Source organism: Aedes aegypti, chromosome 2 (genome assembly GCF_002204515.2).
Source record: "Aedes aegypti strain LVP_AGWG chromosome 2, AaegL5.0 Primary Assembly, whole genome shotgun sequence".
NCBI classification, from domain to species: Eukaryota; Metazoa; Arthropoda; class Insecta; order Diptera; family Culicidae; genus Aedes; species Aedes aegypti.
Window position 1 is genome coordinate 442,851,101 of NC_035108.1, and position 22,027 is coordinate 442,873,127.

Below are 22,027 nucleotides of genomic sequence, written 5' to 3' on the forward strand. Positions count from 1 at the left end.
TGGCCAGTATAATACCACCCTAGTAGCACACATGTTATAATTGAGGCAGAATTTCTCTTATGTAACCAGATTTGGTCATATAAGAGTTATTCTGCCTCAATTATAACATATGTGTTACTCGGGCAGATACATAAATGTTTGTTAATTAAATTATAGTTCTAATTTTGCACAGTAGTTATGGGACCCAAATTGAATCCAAAAAGGTAGACTGGAGTGATAATTTGAATTTTGCTTCAGATGAATCGAAGCCAAACCTCAAATTTTCAAGAGCACAAATCTGGAGAACCCAACATCCGTTTGAGCTGAAAACTTAATCGATTGGTCATCACCAGCTAGTGACCAATCGATTAAGTTTTCAGCTCCTACGGATGTTCGATTCTCCAGATTTGTGCTCTTGAAAATTAGAGGTTTGGCTTCGATTCATCTTCACCTTAAAGCGAAGAAGCGTAGTTATTGGCGACGTTTCATTGATGGCCTCTCACGAGAAACTTCAATAACGACGCTTTGGAGAGTGGCTCGCAACATGTGAAACCGCTCATCTTCAAATGAGAGTGATGAATATTCCAATCGTTGGATATTCAATTTCGCCAAAACAATTTCGTTCAGACTCAGTTTCAACGCGATGCGTTGAACAGACCATTCACTAAGGCTCTTCTTTCATCAAACAACTCCTCTCCGGACGCGATATGATTAAACTTAATCTCCTTAAAAATCTATCCGATATTGCCAAAAGACGGTTGCTCGACTGTTCAAAATATTCATGGAACACAACGTTTTTCCACCTGAATGGGGACAGGTCAAAGTAATAGCTATGCCTGGAAAGCGAGCGTCTGATCACATGTTATCATGTTTAAAGAAATTGCGGGAAAAAATGATCCTATCGCGACTCGACCAATGGGTCGAATCAAACAATATGCTTTCCAGTACTCAATTCAGCGTTGCTTTCAACTAGCCTTTGCGGACAAGCAATTGGCTTCAGTTCTATTGGATATCAAGGACGCTTTTGATTCAATTTCTTGCACAATCTGTTGTCAGAAAAACACATGAGCTTCATTCTCGGTCAACTGACAACTTCCAGAATTAGCTATATGGGTCTTCCCCAAGGCTCTAATGTCTAAGTCCCTTGCTTTATAATTTTTATGTTAAATATATTGACAATTGTTTAGAAAAACCACACAGCTAAAAATATGTTGAAAATTTCAGTTTATTTAAATTTTTTTTAAATAAATTAAAAAAAAAAAAAAAAAAAAAAAAAAAAAAAAAAAAAAAAAAAAAAAAAAAAAAAAAAAAATATTATTTAAATTGGCTTGTTTAGGGGTATCCTGTTTTTACATTTTCTGATTCTACGTTAAAAACTGAGCCAGAATCCAAAGTTTCATAATTTTCCGTGCCCTGGAACTATTTTTAAAACACGTTTGAATTTTGTATGGAAATCGCGTTTGAATCACCCCTCGGCAAATTTTACTTCGGGACGAACTGTCATTATGTAAATTGAAATGTCATTGAGTCGACGGAATGAAATCTTTTTTAATCATTTATTATATTAAAATTAAGATATTAGAGGGCAATAAAACCGTGTTACACTTAGAAAAATGTGCTCTTTAGATCTAACTACAAAAAACTGTGAATTTAGCATCACTAAACAACCCAATTCCTGGGCAAAGGCACAACCTTGTGATCAGCTTGACTGCTGTCAGGTTTCGGGGCTTAAATGTATCTTTACTCTGAAGAGAAAGATGCACACTAGTGGTGCCAATGGTGATAATAATCAAGAGTGTTTTCTAATGAACACTATTGATAAGCATCACCGAGAACCGATACTTTACGTGGTCTATGATGAAGCGGTCCTTGTTTGTTTTTTCTATACGTTTTTTTTATTTATGCTTCCAGACACTCATCCGGTAACAGTTTAATCAAAACCTCCTAACATTGAAGAAATCGTGCTGAACAGGAACACGCATCGACGTACAAGGATACAACAAAATCTTATTAAACCCGTTTCTTTTACTAATAATACCACTATTTACTAATTTACTAATTATATCATTCTCTTCTCGTCAACAAGCGTCATTTCAGGATTAGGGTTTTCATTAGGCAGCGTCCATTTATTACGTAACGCTAAAATTGAAAATTTTCGACCCCCTCCCCCCCGTCCGTAACGCTTTTTGTATGAAATTTTTTAAATTTTTGTATGAGCCGTAACGCTTGAGCCTACTCCCCCCTCCCCCTAGAGCGTTACGTAATTTGTGGATGCCGCCTTATAGCATTGAATATACTATAAGAATGCCGTCAGATTAAAAAACGTGTGACTAATCGCTATCTCTATTTATAGGTACCCGTAACCGTGAATAGGAATAGTAACTCATGAGAAAAATACTAGGATATAAGTGAGTACGAACTAATCACTAACACCCCCAACACTGAAAAGGTAAGCACATATTATATTCACATATTATTTATAACACCAAATTATCAGAGATTACTACAATTTTGATAAACTGATAGTGTCGGTTAGAGTTTTCAAACAACGTAAAGAACAAATTTCTTCTTATAACAGATCCTAGTAATGACATATTATCGGCGCGGTAAAAAAAACAGTTTATTCGCTGAGGTTGAATTTTTGTAAGTGTAAGTGATTATAGTATAATCTGTACTTGTGATTGCTGTGCGATGCGCTTCATTGTTGCAGGACATTGTTCTCATGATTATACGGCCTTCAGCCCTCGGCGGGATCACCTTAACCCGTATAGGCCTGAGTGAAAGCAAAGATACTAAAACCCTTACCACTCAGCGAATACTTTACGGATTGAAATAAGTTTTTGTCTGTTTACTGGCTCACATGTCTAGTTTCTAGAAGTGGCCGGAGGAACTCGGGAATACTCCTGTAGCCGGAGTTATTGCGGTGGGTCACTGGGTCAAGTCGGGTAGAAAAAGGCGATTTTTTGGGACATGTCAAGCTATCTTTGTTTATTTCTAATGGCATTCATTTTAATTTGCATAAATCATTAATATCCGATATTTAACATAATAAATGAATAGTTTAGCACCGTTTAAAGTGTACTACATGCGGCCACTCGTGCTTAATGTCCTTAAGAACCGGCTCTAGATTTGTTAGGTATTGAACCGTTTCAAATCTTTAAAAGTATAGTTCGAACATAATAGTTCACTAAAATGCATTCCCATTAGCTTTACAAAGATGTTAAGTTACATATTGTGCATTTTATCATAAATTTGAGGCATCCCGGGGACCCGAAAATGGTCATTTGTAAGATCAATCAAATGCAGTTGACATAATTATTCAACTTAAACGATTATCAGAAGGTTTACGCTGATGCGTTTTTCTTAAAACTCCTTGGTACAGTGGCCACATTATAGCCGATTTTTGAAATTATCTGTGACTTGAAATTTGCCTACCTCCAGGGGCACAGAAGCACAAAACCCTTGTCACCCGATCTGACCCAGTGATCCACCACAATAATTCCGGCCAAGGGAACATTCCCGAGATTCTCTGGTCACTTTTAAAAACTAGATATGTGTGCCAGCATACTGACAAAAAATAATTGAAATCCGTTAAGTATTCGCTGAGCGGTGAGAGTTTTAGTAGTTTTTCTTTCACTCAGGCCTATACGGGTTAAGAAGATATATGAATAATTCCGTAGCTGGTTTTGATCATGTTACTAAGAAAATAGTGATAATGTGATATTATAGTGAGATGACGTTATTGTGTCGAATAATTTTGTGTGGTTAAAGGTAGTAAGCTACTAAGGTTGTGATTATTAGAGTGATGATAGTTTGTGATATTTTGAATATTAGTGATATAAGAAACGAGAATCCAACTTTTATTTTAATGAAGATAATGATATTGGTGTTGATGTGATTTATTTATTACAGTGATTATTTTCAATGAGAAGTTTTATACTTTAAACATGATGAAGCAGTAGTATTGTGTTGTGGCTGGGTTATAGATGTGATGTTAATAATAAAATTAATATGGATAATGGTGACGTTGTTAGTAGAAATTCTGTTGATAATGAAGATGGTGATATCAATACCAGTGAATAGTGCTATGAAGTAATCTAATAGTTATCAAGTGAAGTGATAGTGTGAAATGAACGTTTCCCACCTTCTACCGTAACCTTCTGAGACAGATCGCAACAGTGTCTTCTTGGAAGCCATCTTTCCGTGCACGTCTGGTGAACTGCTTCAGAAGGATTACGTCCTCTTTACTATCTAAAGTCTAGTTTAGAGCTTTGAACAGTATTCACTGTACGGCTAGCAACATAAAAAAAAAAAAAAAAAAAAAAAAAAAAAAAAAAATCAATTTATTTAAATGCTTAAATTGAATACTCAGTCAAAATTCATGAGAGTTTATCTCTACTACATGTCATCTTACATAGGTCTTCCATCTACAACCCTCCACGTATTTTCAACGCATAGTACCAGAATGTCGATTCCTACAGGAGATATTTCACTGACGCCTTCCAAAAACTTCAGGAATCTTGCACGGTTTATGTTGCTGAGCTTACAGCAATCGATGATCTCTAACATGCCCGCAGATCAGTAAGTCTTCTTCATCTTCTCTGATAGCCTCAGTTCTAATAAAGCATTTCGATCGATGAAAGTTAATACATTGTAAATAATACAAAAATTAGTTTGGTTCTCAAAAGCGTTAAACGCAATTGAGCCCCAATTAAACGAACTAGTTATAAAAAAAAGTGTCCTGAAGTGAAAAAAACCGAATGTGTTCCTTTTAACCCCTAGATAAGGGCGTAAGTAATATGATGAGTGAAGAGATGAGTGCATCCATCTTTGCTGAATTACCCACAACTCAAAATGGAAAACTTTGCATTTGGCAATGCCGACAGGCAAACACTCACCTGAACCCGATCCGGAAGTGGTCATCTCGATGAAGTCCTGTATCGTGGTGTGTCCGTTCAGTATCGGGTAGCTCGCTCCGCACACCGAGTCCTCCGGCAAGATCTGCCGGGCTCCGCTGTTTCGCTTCCGGCGTCGCATCACAAACATGACAAACATCAACCCGACGACTGCCGTCATGGCCACTCCGGCACCCACGAAGAGCACTATCACGAAAACCACGTTGTCCACCTTGTCCACCTCGGGAGCTGCTTTTCAATTATTCCGAGGCACGTAATCACGCGGCGTGTTGCAGAGATGCGAAATTAGATTTTTTTTTCGTTCAAAACGTCGTCAGGTGAGTCAGCGACGTCGAGGCACGAACACAGCAGCAATAAAATAAAAGTTGGGAGAGGAAAAAGTTTTATTAGAAAATCAGCTAGATAAATCAAAGTTTATGCTACAGTTTTTTGTTGCATTATCTGCTCTCTGGCCCTGTGGACCAAAGAGCAGAGAATTCTGTTTTTTTTTTGTGCTTTTGGAATGAGGAAGAAAGTACGGATGGGAAGAAAGCAAATCTTTGGGAAGGATAAAAACTCGCAAATCCTGTTTCGCTAGTTAGTGAAGCGTAAAATAAACTCTATCCGGATGGCAAGCAAGCATTCCATGCATAGTGAGTGGCAAACACATATCGAGCAAGCGGAAAAAACGAAAGATTAGTATCATGCACAAGCATACATATTTTGTATTAGTTTTTTTTTTTACCACCACCTGATCATAAGCGGAACCAGTTCACACGAGAGGACGTAACAACCCCTGTTACCCGTATGCGATTTTTTGAATTGTGATTTCAAAGTTTTGAATGATTTTATTTGTATTTTCTTTTTTTCTGTGTTTGTTGTAAATTTTGTCGACCAATGCATTCATGCTTCTAGACTTTGAATAATTTCATATTCTTATACCTCTTACTTCACTATTTAAAAACTTTTTTTATTGTACATCTTCATAAAGGCGCCCAGAACAATAAAATCAATGTTCTATAAGTCCTTGCAGTTATGCTCAACCCTGGAATGGAAAATATGGTTATTTATATCATTTTTGGAGAACAAATCAACATCCCAAAAGAACCGTTGAGTTATAGGTTCTGCCAGAATAGTTGTATGGAGTATTGTACCATTTAATTTCACCCTAATTGCATTATCTTTTGACAGATACTTGTGTTTTGACTACCATTTATAGCCTTGTAGGATTCTTGAGTGGATACGAGTAACTGACACCGAAGAAAACTACAAGTGGTAGTCGAAATACGTGTATCTGTCAAAAAATAATGCAATTAGGGTGGAATTAATAGGTACAATACTCTACTTTACTTTTTAGATTCTCTTTTTTCATAAAATTAATGAATGAAAAACGAATTTAGTTCTGTATTGTACTAAATTCAATTTTTATTTGCTTTTAGGTATTCCGCTACACAGCTCGAAAATAAATTATCTTCAAAATATGTCAATTTTCATAAAAAGACCCTTTTTATAAACTGATTTGGCGGAATCCCTGAAAGGTTTTATTAGAAAGTTGATTGGTTCAACAAAAATGCTATAAATAAGCATATCTTCCATTCGAGAGTTGAGCATAATGATTTTTCGAAACATTGTTTTTTTTTTTGGGTTCTAATCTACATTCAAATATTGCCGATAGCAGAGAGTGTCTGCCTCTGATAAATTGACGAATCTAGAGAAGAAAAAAAAACACGCCAAAGATGCAGAACGAAGTTTTTTTCGTTTCACCCCCAATCGACTTCCATGTTCGGTAAAGAACCCATCACACACATATTACTCTCGTAAAACAAACAACTTGAAAAGCTCCACATAAAAAAGCGTCGTTTTTCGCATTATTATTCCACATGCAACATTTAGTCCTGCACACAGATGGGGAAGCGAATATAATAAAATGAAACATGGCACCCTACCCCCGCGTCAATGTGCGACTCTCGAGCGAGAGTAGAAGCATGAGAGTTAGTTAAGGTGAAACGTCTCGGAATCCAACTTTCAACTGAGTTTCTTATTTTAGACTTTCTGCTAGTGCACAAAGGCAAAATAAATAGCAATAGTGTTCTTTGGATGATTCATTTGCGGGATTAGTGCCTTTAAAGCTTTGGTGCAATACTGGAAGTTGGATTCCAAGCCGTTTCACCTTAAGTGCTTCTCCCTGCTTTGTCTGTTGGCTCACTGAAACCCCAGAACTTAATAACGCTGTTTGGGAGTTACTACAACAGTTTGAGCGGAAAGTTCAATAAAAGCGAACTGTGCGGCTAGGACAGGAAAAAATACGATGTTAGATTTAATATTTATTTAGTGCTTATTTTTATCATCACCATGCATAACAAATAACTCGGCAGCGTACATGAATTCTACGACTGCACATTTTTCACAAGTGGAAGGTTTATTCGATGTCAACGAGGAATGTACAAGAGATTTTTTTGTGGAAATTGAACGACATTCAATTTGAACTAAGCATTCCAAAGCACAGAGATTTGGCTTTAGTACCACTTACAGTAAATTTTACACTGTTCATGAAGGAAATCGACAGATTATTGCTATTATTGTCAGTTCTAATAATAAGATCACTAGCTTATGGCTGGTTCAACTGCATTGTCGCCAGAAACTTTTCAGGCCATTACTCGATATCACTTTAAGTTCTGCTCAAAACTTCACCAACATTACATTCATAATTCTTCAAGTATTCAATATATTTTATTTGAAAAAAGGTGACATACCACACCTAAGCTCCTCCAGAATCATCGCCAAAATCACCAATGAAATTTTTCATCTGTATACTCACTATCTATTATAAATTGTAAAGGAATTTCTTAAGAAATTCGTTATGAATTTTTATTTGAAATTTCTTCAAGATTCTGATCATTTTTCACATTGGAAATCAGGTCATTATTCTTCAAAGTATTGTACCAGATATTTTACAAGAAATGTGTCCTTGAGTTCGTAAAAAAAATCTAAAAAAAAAGTTCACAGGTTTACGCCAAGCCTTGCTCATGTTTTCGTTTAAAAGCTGTCTCAGAAAATACTTCAAGATTTCATCGAAAATGAAAGGTACAAAGAAAAAAATTCGTTCTCGTATCCGTGGACAGCAGACGTGAACTCGTCAACAAGTAAAAATACACCGTGAACTAGTTCACGTTTTCCAGAACTCTTTTTTGAGCGTGTAGAGGCAGCAGTTTTTAGCCATACGCCAGTTGTAGCCTTAGTGGATTATACACCGTTTTCAATAGCCAATCAACATCAACCCTTTTGTGTTCAGGAGATCACATTCATATAATAGATACATTCATTTGGCTCTTTGGCTGTCCAAAACCGATGCTTTTACCCTATATGAAATCTACCAGGCACACGATAATCCTTTCATAAGGATTGTCGCCAAAAGTATCTCTATTGTTCAGAAGCTTACTAGAAATTGTATCCAGGAATTTCAATTCATAATCTCAAAATACTTTAAATTTTTCGTTGGCAAGCATCCATGTTGTCTATTTTCGAGAGAAGGGAAAATTTGTGACTGAAATAATATTTTTTCCAGCATATCTCGGAAGGATGACACGCGTTTGCCCTAAAAAAGTATATATTGAATATTGGTAGGTTCTAAAGTAATTATCATTCTAACAACACATCTGGCAATAATTGATAAAACAGCAAAATATAAAAATGGTTAACATTTAGCTTTACAAAATAATAAAATTTAAAACTGTATAAATATAAAGAACAGCAAATTTTTAAAAGAAGGCAAAATTTATAATTAAACCAATAGAAGAATGAACGCCAAAAAATATTGCGGCATAATAAAACAAAAAGACGTAAAAAAGTGCGTTCAGAATCATCGAAGTGATTGTGCTACTACTTTCAATGTTATCGATTGCCGCCCTTTTGTCAGTTGGAAACAAAAAAATATAGCTGCAAAAAAGAAGGAAAAATTTATTAAAATTTAAATCAACAGTTTTCATACCTATAATTATAGTTACATCATATTAAGAAAAAAAAACAATCAAAAGAAGGGTAAATTCGTGCTAAACATATAAAAATCTTCAGTGCAAAAATTTGTTCCAATAGCGAAACTCAAAAGAAGAATTAATATTCGAAAAGGGTAATTTCTGGATAAAAAATAAAATACTATTGGCAATAACTTTCCTACTATGCTTAAATTTATTTAAGAGCTAATGATTGTTATATAAAATGTCATTTTGTATCAATTGACTCCAAAACAAGCCTGATGTCATCAGAAATATTCAATAGAAACGTAAAAACGAAAAATTGAGAAATTCTTGGTTTCAAACTCATTATGCCAAATGACTATTATGCCAAACGACTTTATGCCAAATGACCATTATGTCAAACGACTTTATGCCAAACGGCTTTATGGCAAACGACTTTATGCCAAATAACCTACTACCTCTCAAAAGGTTTGTCCAGAAATTGCAAACGAAAATTCTCGGTTTACATGAGTATAAGAGTATAAGGCTATCCATGAGGACTTTCGCGATAAGACTGACAGCTAAAAGCGTGCATAAAAACGAAAGAGAGTGGTAAACAAAACATGCGAGTGTTACCAGAGCTTAACATTTTTCTTTGTAATCGTACGGTCACTCCGATCGCGAAACGTCAAAAGCTTATGGTCGATCGCATCTGTCTCATGGATTGCCTTATACGCATAGCATGCTGCCAAAAATAATACAAATGATTTAGGGTGCGGCTTATTTTTCAAAAGCTCTCAAAACTAAATATGCGCGTGTTCCTATGAATTTAAATCACAAAAACGAGAGACCTCAAAATTTAAGCTAAAAATATTAAAATTTAGAGGTGGCGCGAGCGACTTCAAGGTGAATATTCAAGTTAAAAAAATACCTTCAATGAGCTCACCATAACTTTGTTATTTTATAACCAATTCTGAAACTTTTGGCACCGTTCTCTTCAAAATTAAATTTATGAAAACTTTGTAGAGCACCAAATTGGTCTAAAATGATAACTATTCTTAATTAAAAATAGTTTTCTCCAATTTTACTGAAAAAATCATCTTTGTTTTATCATAACTTCATGAATACTCAACCGATTTCAAATCTTTTCGTGTTTTAAAGCTAGCTGTTTTCAATCAGTGTGTGTACATCAAATTTGACTATAAAATGGTTTTGACTTAGTTATTTAAAAAGGCATGAAATTGTAATGAAACAATATAATTTCTTCGGATAATTTCAGTGCTTTCGCCGGAAATTGCATTTTTACCATAAAACTGAAGTTTAAAAACCATTTTTTTTTTAAATAAGAAGTTGAATAGGGCATATATTGTTTTACACATGCAAACATAATTTTGTTACAGCATAATTTAAAAATGGTTTCAAAGACCTTTCCAAAGGTTAAACAAATGTGAAAACACAGTTTTAGCTTCAGAGATAATTTTTGTGCAGTTTTTGGTAAATAACTTGCTCAAAACAATTTTTTAGTTAAATGTGTTGTATACACAGTTTGAAAACTACTAAATTATCTTCAAAGGCGTGTAAAAAGATATGGAATCAGTTGTGTATTCATGGTCAAACGAGGATGATGTTTTTCAGTAAAATGAATAAAAATCTGAAGTAAACTACTTCAAATTCAGACTTTACACAAATTTAGTGTTCTAGAAAGATTTCATGAATTTTATTTTAAAAAGAATGATGCTAAAGGTTTTGAAATTGGTTGAAAAATAACAAAGTTATGTATACTTCACTGAAGGTCATTTTTCATAACTGGAACATTCAAGTCACTTCCGCTACCTTCAAGTCCTTCAAGTCACTTCCTCTACCTTTAAATGTTAATATTCTTGGCTCAAATTTTAAAATTTCTCTTTTTATGTGATTTGAATTCAGAAGAGCACACGAATTTTTGGTTTTGAGAACTTTTGAAAAATTAGTCGCACCCTTATATGAATGGATTGACAGCTTGGTCATTTCATGTGCATTGTTTATGATTGAATCTTCTTCTTTGCTTTTTATATTTAGTATTTTGTTAGCAATGTTGAATATAATAGCTGTGTTTGTAAGAATTATCGTTGAATTGCAAAGGCTTTTTTTGGTGTGTATAATGCCTAGGATTAAAAATCAGTTGCCTTAATTATGGTTTCATTTTGGTACGATTCTTAGGTAAGTTCTGAAACCTTTGGACTCCCACCGACATCTCTGGAATTTAAATGACAATCAACAGAATTCAAGAGATTTCTACGAGCACTCAAACGCCAATGATAGTCCAAAAAATTTCGAACATTTCGACTAGCGTCTCAGAGATTCCAAAAAATGTCACCGGAATCCCAGATTTTTTACCGGACTTCTCAGATTCCAGTTTCCTTTGCAAGCTTAGGAGCCATACATGAAATACAAAAAGGGTTGTGGGTTTGAGATTAGTTAAGCGACACACAATTTATTTTTAATTTCCATCAAAAAATCTTAGCATGGTTGTTAAAAATCGGGAAACAAAAATCATAACTCAATTAATTGTACTGGTAAATTCAATCACCATCAACATATTTTACTCCTCCAATGTCCTCATGTATCCAATCTTGTCGACGTATTAAGCTATTGAATTCTTCCAAAATTATTAATATAATGGTATGTGGATAGTGGATAGTATAGTGAATGAAGATGGAAAATTGTTAAATCCTTCTTTAATTAATATTTTAACAAGATTTTTCTGAGAATTTCCCGAAGAATTATTTTTCAAATTCATCCTCAAATACTTCTCAAATTTCTTCCAGAGCGTTTTCAGAAATGTATAAAATATTTACCCAATCGGTTCGAAGATTGATTCCCACACCGTTGTTGGTTGGGACTTTCAGGGAAATATTTTGAAGATAAGAAGAATCCCAGAATGGTTTCCGAAATTCTAGAATTTATAAACAAAATCCAAAATGCTTATCAGAATCTCAGGAGTTCGACAAGGATTCCGAAATTCCAAAATCATTTACTACCAAGAATGTAGCAAATTCAGCATTACTACTTTTCATTCATCCTATTGTTGGAATTTTTGCCTATAATTTTTCAGGCAGTTTGTTCAGAATATATTCTGACATATTTATTTAGCAGGAAATTGGTAGCTGAAGACACAAGACAGTCATTAGTTTTTTTTTTTTCAATCATTTCACCAAAGCTCTTCAAGAGGTGTCGTCAGTAGCTCTATTGAAACCCTTGAAAAAAATTGCCAATAATTTTGACAACTCTTCTGAAAAAAAGAAAGACATATCATATGATTTGAAAATGTATTTGATGTTTTTTTTTCAGGATTTCTGTTGAAAATGTTTCCATAATTATTTACAGTAATTATCCAAAAAATGCCAGCAGAAAACAAAAAATATTCAAAAAATTTCAGAATGTGTTCCGTTAAACATTAACACTTCAGATTAAAATTAATTAAAAATAAAGACAGGCTTGTCTATCTGACAACCTTTCTTAGGTCAATTATTATCTTGCAATCATCGTCCTTAGTTTCCTATGTTTTATAAAAAGATTCCTCAAGATTCCGTTCGAAGACATAAAAAAAACTTATATATGTTATTATTGCTTGAAAAAATCTAGTAAAAACTGTTGAACTTCTGAAAACATTGCAATCTAATGGTGTAGAAACACTAGAACATTAAATTGGTCTCTTTAAAGCCATAATAACATGAACGATTATTGAGGATCTTCTGTTTTATAGTGCATTTCACACATAGTGACCGAGAGGAATGTATGCGAGAGGAATGAGTAGCGTAAAATATCATAACGCAACGCTTATGCATACCCGGGTAGAGGTGAATAACAAAATTAAGGTAAAATAAGAACAAATTTTGCAATCATATCTGGTTTAACCATTATTATGTTATTAATAATTTATGTCATAAATATCTAATCAATAGCAAAACTTACAATCATAGCAAAATTTGTCATTGGTATGTTATCCTTGAAAGTCATGTAATAACTAATCAATAACAAAATATACTATCATAGTAAAATTTGTTATTTGTGCAAACATACTAAAAAAACATTAAATATTTAAAGAATAACAAACATCGCTATCACAGTAAAATATGTCGTTATTTTGATTTTAAAACTTTATTTAAATAATTCATGAGAACAAACCAATATCAAATTTTGCCATAATAGTTCATTTTACAATTCGTATGATAATCATTGAAGATTTAAAAAGCAAATGCTTTTAGCAGAAAGGCAAAAAGTTTATTTTTCAATCATGCTAAATTAAGATATTAAAGTCAAAGAACTAAAATACCATTATTTTAATCTACAAGTGAATAGCTTATTTTGTTATTATTATTTTGTTATCAATATCTAAATAAAAACATATTTTGTTATTTACGGTTGCCTATATTTTTGCTATTATGTTGTTATTACAATAGCAAAATATGATATTATTTAGTATTTATGCCATATAAACTTAGTTATTATTTTTGTTATTTTATCTCTTATTTCAAACAAACAAAGAACAAATTTTGCTATTTTAACATTCTATTTTAATAGTAAGTTTTGTTATTCTTTTGCAATTCCCCTCTACCCGGGTAATGCATCTTTTCAGTCTTATACAAAAGTTTTCAAAAAATGCTGTGTAAATTTCAATATGATTTCTGAAATCTTCAGATGGTCTTCTACAAAAAAAAACAAACATTGTTGCACGCAACTAACTTGGAGCAGAACTAAATTCATACAGCACATGTAACTATACAAATTGGCAAGCATCGTAACGTAAATTTACAGCTCGTGCTGTAAAAACCATCATTCTGCACATTGTTGCGTTAACAGCTCTTATGGACTTCTTACAAACTAAAAATCATTATCTATCGAAAAAACCAACTATTTTGTTTTGATCAGCGGTTCAATCGTGAACCAACACGCTACAACAAAGACATTGTCCTCCCCTATTCTTGTTGCAACAATATTATTCTGCAACAACAGTTTGTCACAACTTGAACAAAATATGACAAAAATCGCTCTCCGCGTGCGCAGAGATTTTCTAGACTTTGCGTTGCAATTTTCGAGAACTTTCTCCATGTTGGTAAACATTGTTACATTATAGAATAACAATCACAAAATAAATTTAATTTTGTGTTTAAAACAACTGAATAATCACGAATTGAAAAGGTTGCAAATGTTGCCCTTTGTAGTTGTCATGACAACTTTTCTTGAGATTGTATCCCAATCCGCAAAAGTTGTGACAAACAGTTTTGTGCGCGCTAGCTTTGTTGTTCGCTTTGAGTCTGTTTCAAAAACAATTTGAATCACTGGTTTTGATCGAACCACTACTTAGCCAATGGAATCAGTGTCAGTTATTTTCTGCTCCCTGTCTTATCCATAATCGCACGTGGCTTCGTGTAAACTGAAGAGATAATCGCTCAGCGGCCTATTATCGCATCATTTATCTTACTTTCCTACACTCTCTGTCCCATCAGCGTTCTGCGATACTCTGATGCCCTACTAAATATGTACTAACTTCCTTTCGGGTGCACATAAACCAGCAAGAGCATCGAAACCCCAAATCATTAATCTTTTCCAGTGGGGAGACGACAAGGCCTTACGAAAGTTGTTGCGCACGTGTCGTGTGGGATTTTTGGTTTCACTGCTGGTGCTGAATGTGCTTTCCAAAATCAACACTCTCATCGTATATCTAAGTTCAATTTAGTTCGTTCTTGTGTAGAATTGTAAAGTGGAATTCAAACGACTGTTTAGTGATAATCGGAAACGTGACATCACGCTCTAACATAGGGTCAGACTTTCAATGATGGGATAATGATTTTTTAAGTTTCTAATCATTGCAGTGACCTTCGTATTGATTCCATATGATTAGGAAAGACAAACGATAGGAAGGACAAAAAGTTGAAAATGATGTGTTATTTTCGAAAACCCTTCAACCTTTCGTTTCTTCTAATTTTCCTCTTCGATCATTGTTTTTCGACGTTCTGTCATAGATTCTCATACAATTCATAACTGAAGTGCAGATTTCAGATTAGGCTGAAATCAAATATTTGTTTAATCATAATCAAATTTGATAACTTCCCTCATGTATTGTCGGTATGGTGTATCTAAGATAAATAAACATTTCCATCAAATATGGCCTTTCCATACGCAGTCCAATGTTGGTCGCCATTCGTTAGAATCCCAGACACGTTACGAGCAATTTTGGTGACAATTAATCAAAGCAAAGTGCTAGCAACAGTCTGTGCGCAGAACTGAATCACACTTTGCCCGGGAATATCTTCGCAAACTGTTTGCGAAATCTGTCGCAAACGACGTAACTCAATGACCGATGACGACGTCGACCAGCTTTCGAGAAATTCTCTTTTCGCTAAGGCGAAGCTTTTTCCGTTTCTCGGATGTACCTGAGCGTTATTACTTCGGCAGTAAATTATTGAAACCTACGATTTTGGTTTCCTATTTCACGATCAACAAACCACCGAAAATGGAACCAAACGATGCCATTTTCTTCACCCATGCACGAAGAACTATTTTTTTTCGTTAGTCGAATCCTGGCAGTTGGTTTCCGATTTTTATGATGGCGCGCAACATTGTCGTCCACAGGTTCAGAACATAGAGCCAGGATTCTAAATGAAGGAAAATGCTGGTGTGTGGGACGAAGTTTTTGGCCGAGATTCCCCAAAAGTTGGTCGTTTTTCACGTTCGTTTTTCGACGCACAACGCTACATAATCTGATACCGACATCAAGTTGGTGGGGGAGAAAATGGATATCAAGAATGTATCACCCTATCGATAAACAATATTAGTGATAATGCTAGAAAACTGCTTTTGGGTATAATGACTGTTCAATTTATGAATCGGACATGAATGCCACAAAAAGAAGATGATCCAGTTCAATTCGATGGATTTCATAAAATGTAGTAAATCGAGTTTGAAATACCATAGTTTGTTTTAATAGAACAGTTTGATATCAGAGAAATGCGCAGAAAGAAAATGCATGTATAACTTATCATAAAATAATGCACATAAAAAGAATTCTAGATTTACGCGACACAATAATTCTCTATACGTATACTTACATTGCCGAATCCATTTAATTGACGGAACTGATTTTCCAAGTAATATGAACTGGATTAAAAGAGTAATCTTCCCCGAATCTCCAACAACGCGAATCTCAGCTGTAAATCCCAACATCACCCAAACCCTCACCCAAATGTGTCATCCACTGGGACGGACCCAACGGCAAAGGAGGCGCATGATGATATGTGGTGCTCGTGATTTTGACGTGTGACCAAAGTTTAACCAAACGGCCCATTAGAGACGACCCTCTCCTGTGAGTCAAGGCCCACCGACCAGACACACACAATCGTACAGATTCCACGAAGATACACAGGAACACTAGGGTGGTTCAAAATTCGAAAAACTTTTAAAATCCGATCTTCCGCACTATTCTTACGACGAAAACAAAGTTCTGTGAAATTTTTAGCTTTTTTGGTGGTGATTTAGAGGTAGTCCAAATCATTACCAGTATAGACTAATATGGAAATTGATGTGAAAAAAAATTGAAGTATGTTTCAAACATGTTAGTACGACATGTAAGAATAAATTTATCACCTCATAGCTGAAATTCATTTTTCAAACCGATTTATATTTTTAACAACTTTCTCGATTACGGGTTGAAAAATGACTTTTTAATATAACATGACAAGTTTATGTTTTCCAAATTTGACCATAGTTATTTTCATATAAACCTTTGTTGTTTTTGGGCCATTTTTAAATCACCACCGAAAAAGCTAAAAATTTCACAAAGCTTTATTTTTATTGTAAGCATAAATAGAAGATATGGGAGATTAGATTTTCAAACCTTTTTGGATTGTGTACTGCCCTAACACACATTTCACGAGAAAAAAAAATTGTCGGACTTTTGGACGACGACACTAGGTATGATGAGGACGGTTAATCCCAAGTTGTTGGTATCTCAAAAGTGCTTGTTAGCTTGTTCGGTGCTCAGTTATGATGATGATGGCGATGGCAGACATTTTTCCCCTGCGAAGGACAATAACTGATGGCGACAATAATATCACAGTAAATGAGTCGAAACAAAAAAAAAGGCACAAAAGGGGCCGACTAACATTTGGGACGCCCGCAAACTTTTCTTTGGGTGTGCTCGAAGTGCGTGTGCGAGAAAAGCTACATTAATTCGGTGTTATTTTTTATCCTTTTGGGGGACTCCTGGGAGCTCGACATGGACACACACGGTGCGCCCCATATGATGCAAACGAACCACCCATCATCGTGATCAAACAAACAAAATGAGTTGTGCGAATAAGAGTTGAACAAGGACACTTTTGGAGATTGTGATCCCTGCGGTGTGGAGCCTGTTTGGCGTGAGGCCTCTGTCTGGAAGCAAGACTACTAGCAGAAATAACATGTCAACTAAGACCCAGCATTAACGAATGCTGGGATTTTGAGTAATGACAATCAAAAAAATCTAATTGGGGATATACTGCAACCTAAATTTACGTTATGTTTCGGGAGTTCGTAAATAAAATTTTACGTATATAAGATTATAAGCAGAATAAAGATTGTGTTACAGTCTCATATTCTATCAAGTTTATAGTTCAACAACCGTTTCAGAATATACCACCTACAAGTGTAATCAGAGATCTTTCGGAGAATTATCAACAACGTTGATACCCATACAGGCTCTCTTAACCCGTATAGGCCTGAGTGAAAGCAAAAATACTGAAACCCTCACTGCTCAGCGAATATTCAACGAATTCAAATATTTTTTGTGAGTACACTAAAAACTCTTTTTTGGGACATGCCAAGTTATCTTTTTTGTTTGTAATGATAATTATTTAAATTTGCATACATCAATAAGGTCCGATATTCAACATTATAAATTAAGAGTTTTGCACTGTTTAGAATGTACTCGATGTGGCCACTCGGACTTAATGCCCTGAAGAACCGGCTATAGATTTGATGCAACTAAACCGTTTCAATTCTCGAAAGGTAAAGATCATATATAATAGTTCACTAAAATGCGTTCCCAACAGTTTTTTACAGCTGTTTAGATACAAATTGGCCACTTTGTCGTGAATTTGAGGCGTCCTGGGGACCTGAAAATGTTCATTAGTAGGATCAATCAAATGCAAGAAACATGGATTTCTAATTCAATCGTTTCTCAAAAGGTTCACACTGATGCGTTTTTCTTTAAATTCCTTAACATAGTGTCCACATTATAGTCCATTCCAGAAACTATCTGTGACTTGAAATTTGCCTACCTCCAGGGACAGAAAAGCACAGCGCCCTTGTCACTCGACATGACCCAGTGATCCACCGGAATAACTCCGGTCACAGGAACATTCCCGCGATACTTTGGCTTTTAGAAACTATACATGTGTACGAGTATACTGACAAAAATAATTGAGATCCGGAAAGTATTCGCTGAGCGGTGACAGTGTAGAGTTTTTCAAGAACAACTTGGCTTATAAATCATAAAATCTACAAGCGTAACGAGTGACCTTGTTGAGTTCAACAACTGTTTATTTTTTTTAATAACTTCTTGAGTACAAACTTTTAAATCTACAAACGTAACAAGTGATCTTCTTCTTCTCTTCTCTCTGGCGTTACGTCCCAACTGGGACAAAGCCTGCTTCTCAGCTTAGTGTTCTTATGAGCACTTCCACAGTTATTAATTGAGAGCTTTCTTTGCCAATGACCATTTTTGCATGCGTATATCGTGTGGCAGGTACGAAGATACTCTATGCCCTGGGAATCGAGAAAATTTCCAACCCGAAAAGATCCTCGATCGGTGGGATTCGAACCCACGACCCTCAGCTTGGTCTTGCTGAATAGCTGCGCGTTTACCGCTACGGCTATCTGGGCCCCAACAAGTGATCTCTCGATGGTTTATAAACAATATTTATAACCTCTCATGAAAATATATTCCGTCAGACTTTGATTTAAGGTTAAGCCCATACAAGCTTATTTAATTATATTTTATCAATGTTTAGCTCAACGTCTGTTAAAAAGTATCCAAGAACTACTTGGAGTACAGATCATCAGATCTACCAGCGTAACGAGTGACTTCCCAGGAAATTACGAAAACAGGCTCATATAGTTGAGTTAAACCAAGTTTGGAGTTCAACGACTATTTAAAGATATCGACTTCTGTGAATGTATAGTCAGTGACAAACATTAGTAGCCAAATGCTGTTTTTCCATACAAAACGCCCAAGTTTGAGGATCTGTATCTGAGCTTGTGGTGGTCCGAATTGGCTGAAATTTGAATGATGAACTAAAAATATCCTTATATATAAACAGTTGCATTGAATATAGCTCACGACCGAAAATGGCACTCACACTTCTTTGTCCCACACTTTCACATTTCGTTCGAAACTCAATACGTTAGTTTGTGGAATTCCAAAACGTGCTGAACTTTGTATAAAGGGGTCCCTTGGACCTAAACTTTCATTTCAGATATAATTTAGTTGAAATTGAATGAAAAAATTTAGATTAAATCGATTTTTCAACAAGATATCAGTCTTGACATATAATTTTTCGTTTCTTTTATATGGCAAAATTCAATACTTTTCTGACCCAACAAAAAATAACTTTTAAGCGTCGAAAGTATTATGATTTTCGTGATAAGTATTGTTAAGCACATAAAGATTGAATTCTGCGGCAAATTGAACAAAAAAAAATGCCATAGAAGTTGGCAAACTTGCATACAAGTTGGCAGAAATAGTCAAAATTTTCATTTTTAACAGTCAATGTCTGAAAACCTAGACATGCTATGATAGTTTTGAAAACGGCAATTAATTCAGCATCCCTTAATTAAGTAAATAGCGGTATTTTGGTGCTTAAGACAAACACGTGTTCCGTAGTGGTATAGGACTAAGATCTACAAGCGTATCCAGTGCTGTTTGGAACTGGGTTTCCCAACCGGTGGTCCTTGAAGCCATTTTAAAGAAATAAGGCATTTATTTCGATCTTTGAATATTTTAGTAAATTCTCAAATACTGATGAAGTATTTTCAATGTAATTCTGAAATTTAAAATTCATAGCCAGGTATAATGTCTCGACGTGCAAACGTTCAAAATTTCTTACCCAACGCTGTCTTAAGACGAAGATGCATCAAAGCCGAACCTCGAATTTTCAAAAGCACAAATCTAGAGAAACTGACAACCGTTTGCGCTGAAAATTTTGGTTACCAAAAAGATAATTTATTTATTTATTTTTATTTTTTTTAGGTCCATGCTTAATAACGTTTATTGGAAGTTTGAACTACAGTCATCTCTCCCTTACTCGATATTTCGCATCTCGATATCAAGTCAGAGAACCATCGCAGGACACAAAACCAGTTCCTGTAACTCAATAATCCTTTCAATATCGACTTATGGAGAGTTGACTGTAATTCCATTTCTGAAGATATCTACAGAAAGCTCTTTACATGGTTTCAGCTAAATCCTTGACAATTCTCTAAACAGGTCTGCTCCGGATTCCTAGCGAGATCATTGAAAAAAAAATCATCGGGGACTCTTTGACGAACAATTGGTAGGATGGAAAACAATCGAATCCTCTCGAAATTTTTAACATATGCATATAGCAGTAGTCTGGAAAGACTCTTGACGGATATGTATGTTTTTTTCGAATATAGGGAGTCCAAACTTTTTCTTGGCATTTTTTATTCACTTCGGCAGTAGGGATTGTTGGAAGCTACTGAGGTCATATTTTGGCTACAATATGCGTCGTATTGAAGGAAAATCCCTATATGTCAAAATGAATCAAGGAAATGATGAATTTCTAACAATATCTTTCAAAAATCATTGAGAAGATCTTCGCGAATTTCTGATGAACATCTTTGCAGACAATTTTCGATAAACCATTTGAGATAAAACCTTTAAAATTTTACCTGGAAAGTCTTTGATAAATAACTCACAAGATTTTTCGATAAAATTTCCCACCAAAAATTGTTTGTTGGGTTTTGTAGAATTTGGGCAACATTCTTTCGGGATATTTTGCAAAACTCTCAGTGACAGGACAGAGGATCAAATCAGATCTCTCATGGACTTAAGACGTGATCTTTGGGTGTGGGTGGTCCGTTGATTCGTTTCTCGATTTTTGGCACATTTTCCCTGAACTTCAAAATAGCTTCCTTGATATAACTTATGTTAAGATTTTTTGTAATGGATTTTTTGAGAAATCCTTTCTGAGTTTCTGGGGAAAACTTTTAATCAGTTCGATTTGATGCTTAATTTCAGCTGTATTCAATGCTAAAATTTCAGACCAATATCTATTTTGTTTCTTTAAATTTGTATATCAATGAAATTCGTTTTCAGGGGTCAACGTGACGTTTAAAATACTTCAAAGGCGGTCGCAGCCTCAAACAGATTGGGAACCACTGGTTTAGAAGGATTATGAACAAAATTAATTTAATTAATACAATGAGTATTTAAGATTACCCCAGAGCTATCACTTTATCACTTCTCAATAGTGATAAGGTAACACGACATACACTAAACAATGGACACGGGATATACTACAATAGATCAAATATTGGTCGCAGTGGTCAGAAAAAAAAATCCCAGAGCTATTTAAGTTTTCAATCTACAACCATAAGTGACATTTTAGAACATTTCAAACAAGGGGGATGCACATAAAGGCTCATATAGTTAAGTTGTACCAAGTTGAACTAAGAGAAATTACGGGTTACTATTTGAGCTGAAGGCAAATACTTGTCAGATGTCATGAACAACCTGAAAGCAAAGTTTAAATGGAAACGAAGTATAACATAGAGGCTCATGCATAATTGTATGAATGGAATTTTCTTATATTTTTAAGTACAACTGAATTAAATTCCAAAACAGCAGGAAAATCGAAATTTGATTAAAATTGCATAAAGTTATCACGATTTGAATTTGGGGTCAATATGATACCAAGGCACAGACAGAAGGTTAACAATCTCTAAACTCACTTGGAAGGACAATTATTTTGAGCCTGTTTGGCTGTTAACCTTAATAATTGGCGTCAATAAAAGTTATACATGAAGATTTGAAGCCCTATTTTCAGATGAGTTGTGGGATAGCTTAACACAATACTTTGACTAATAATTTGATAGACTATATTTGTTTGAGCCTGCTTGAGTGTGGACCTTATTCAAAGAAATCGCTGGTAACGATTG

General features: G+C 34.9%; 1 protein-coding gene across 4 annotated transcripts in view; it reads right to left on the reverse strand.

Moving 5' to 3' along the window:
• The window catches only part of LOC5572069 (TGF-beta receptor type-1), a 237,164-nt gene that overhangs the window by 16,846 nt on the left and 198,291 nt on the right, over positions 1–22,027 (reverse strand). For all 4 annotated transcript variants that reach the window (XM_021847886.1, XM_021847885.1, XM_021847888.1 and 1 more), the window contains one exon: positions 4,878–5,123. In XM_021847886.1, the coding sequence (XP_021703578.1) occupies positions 4,878–5,123 (246 nt within the window). The remainder of the gene's footprint in view (positions 1–4,877; positions 5,124–22,027) is intronic.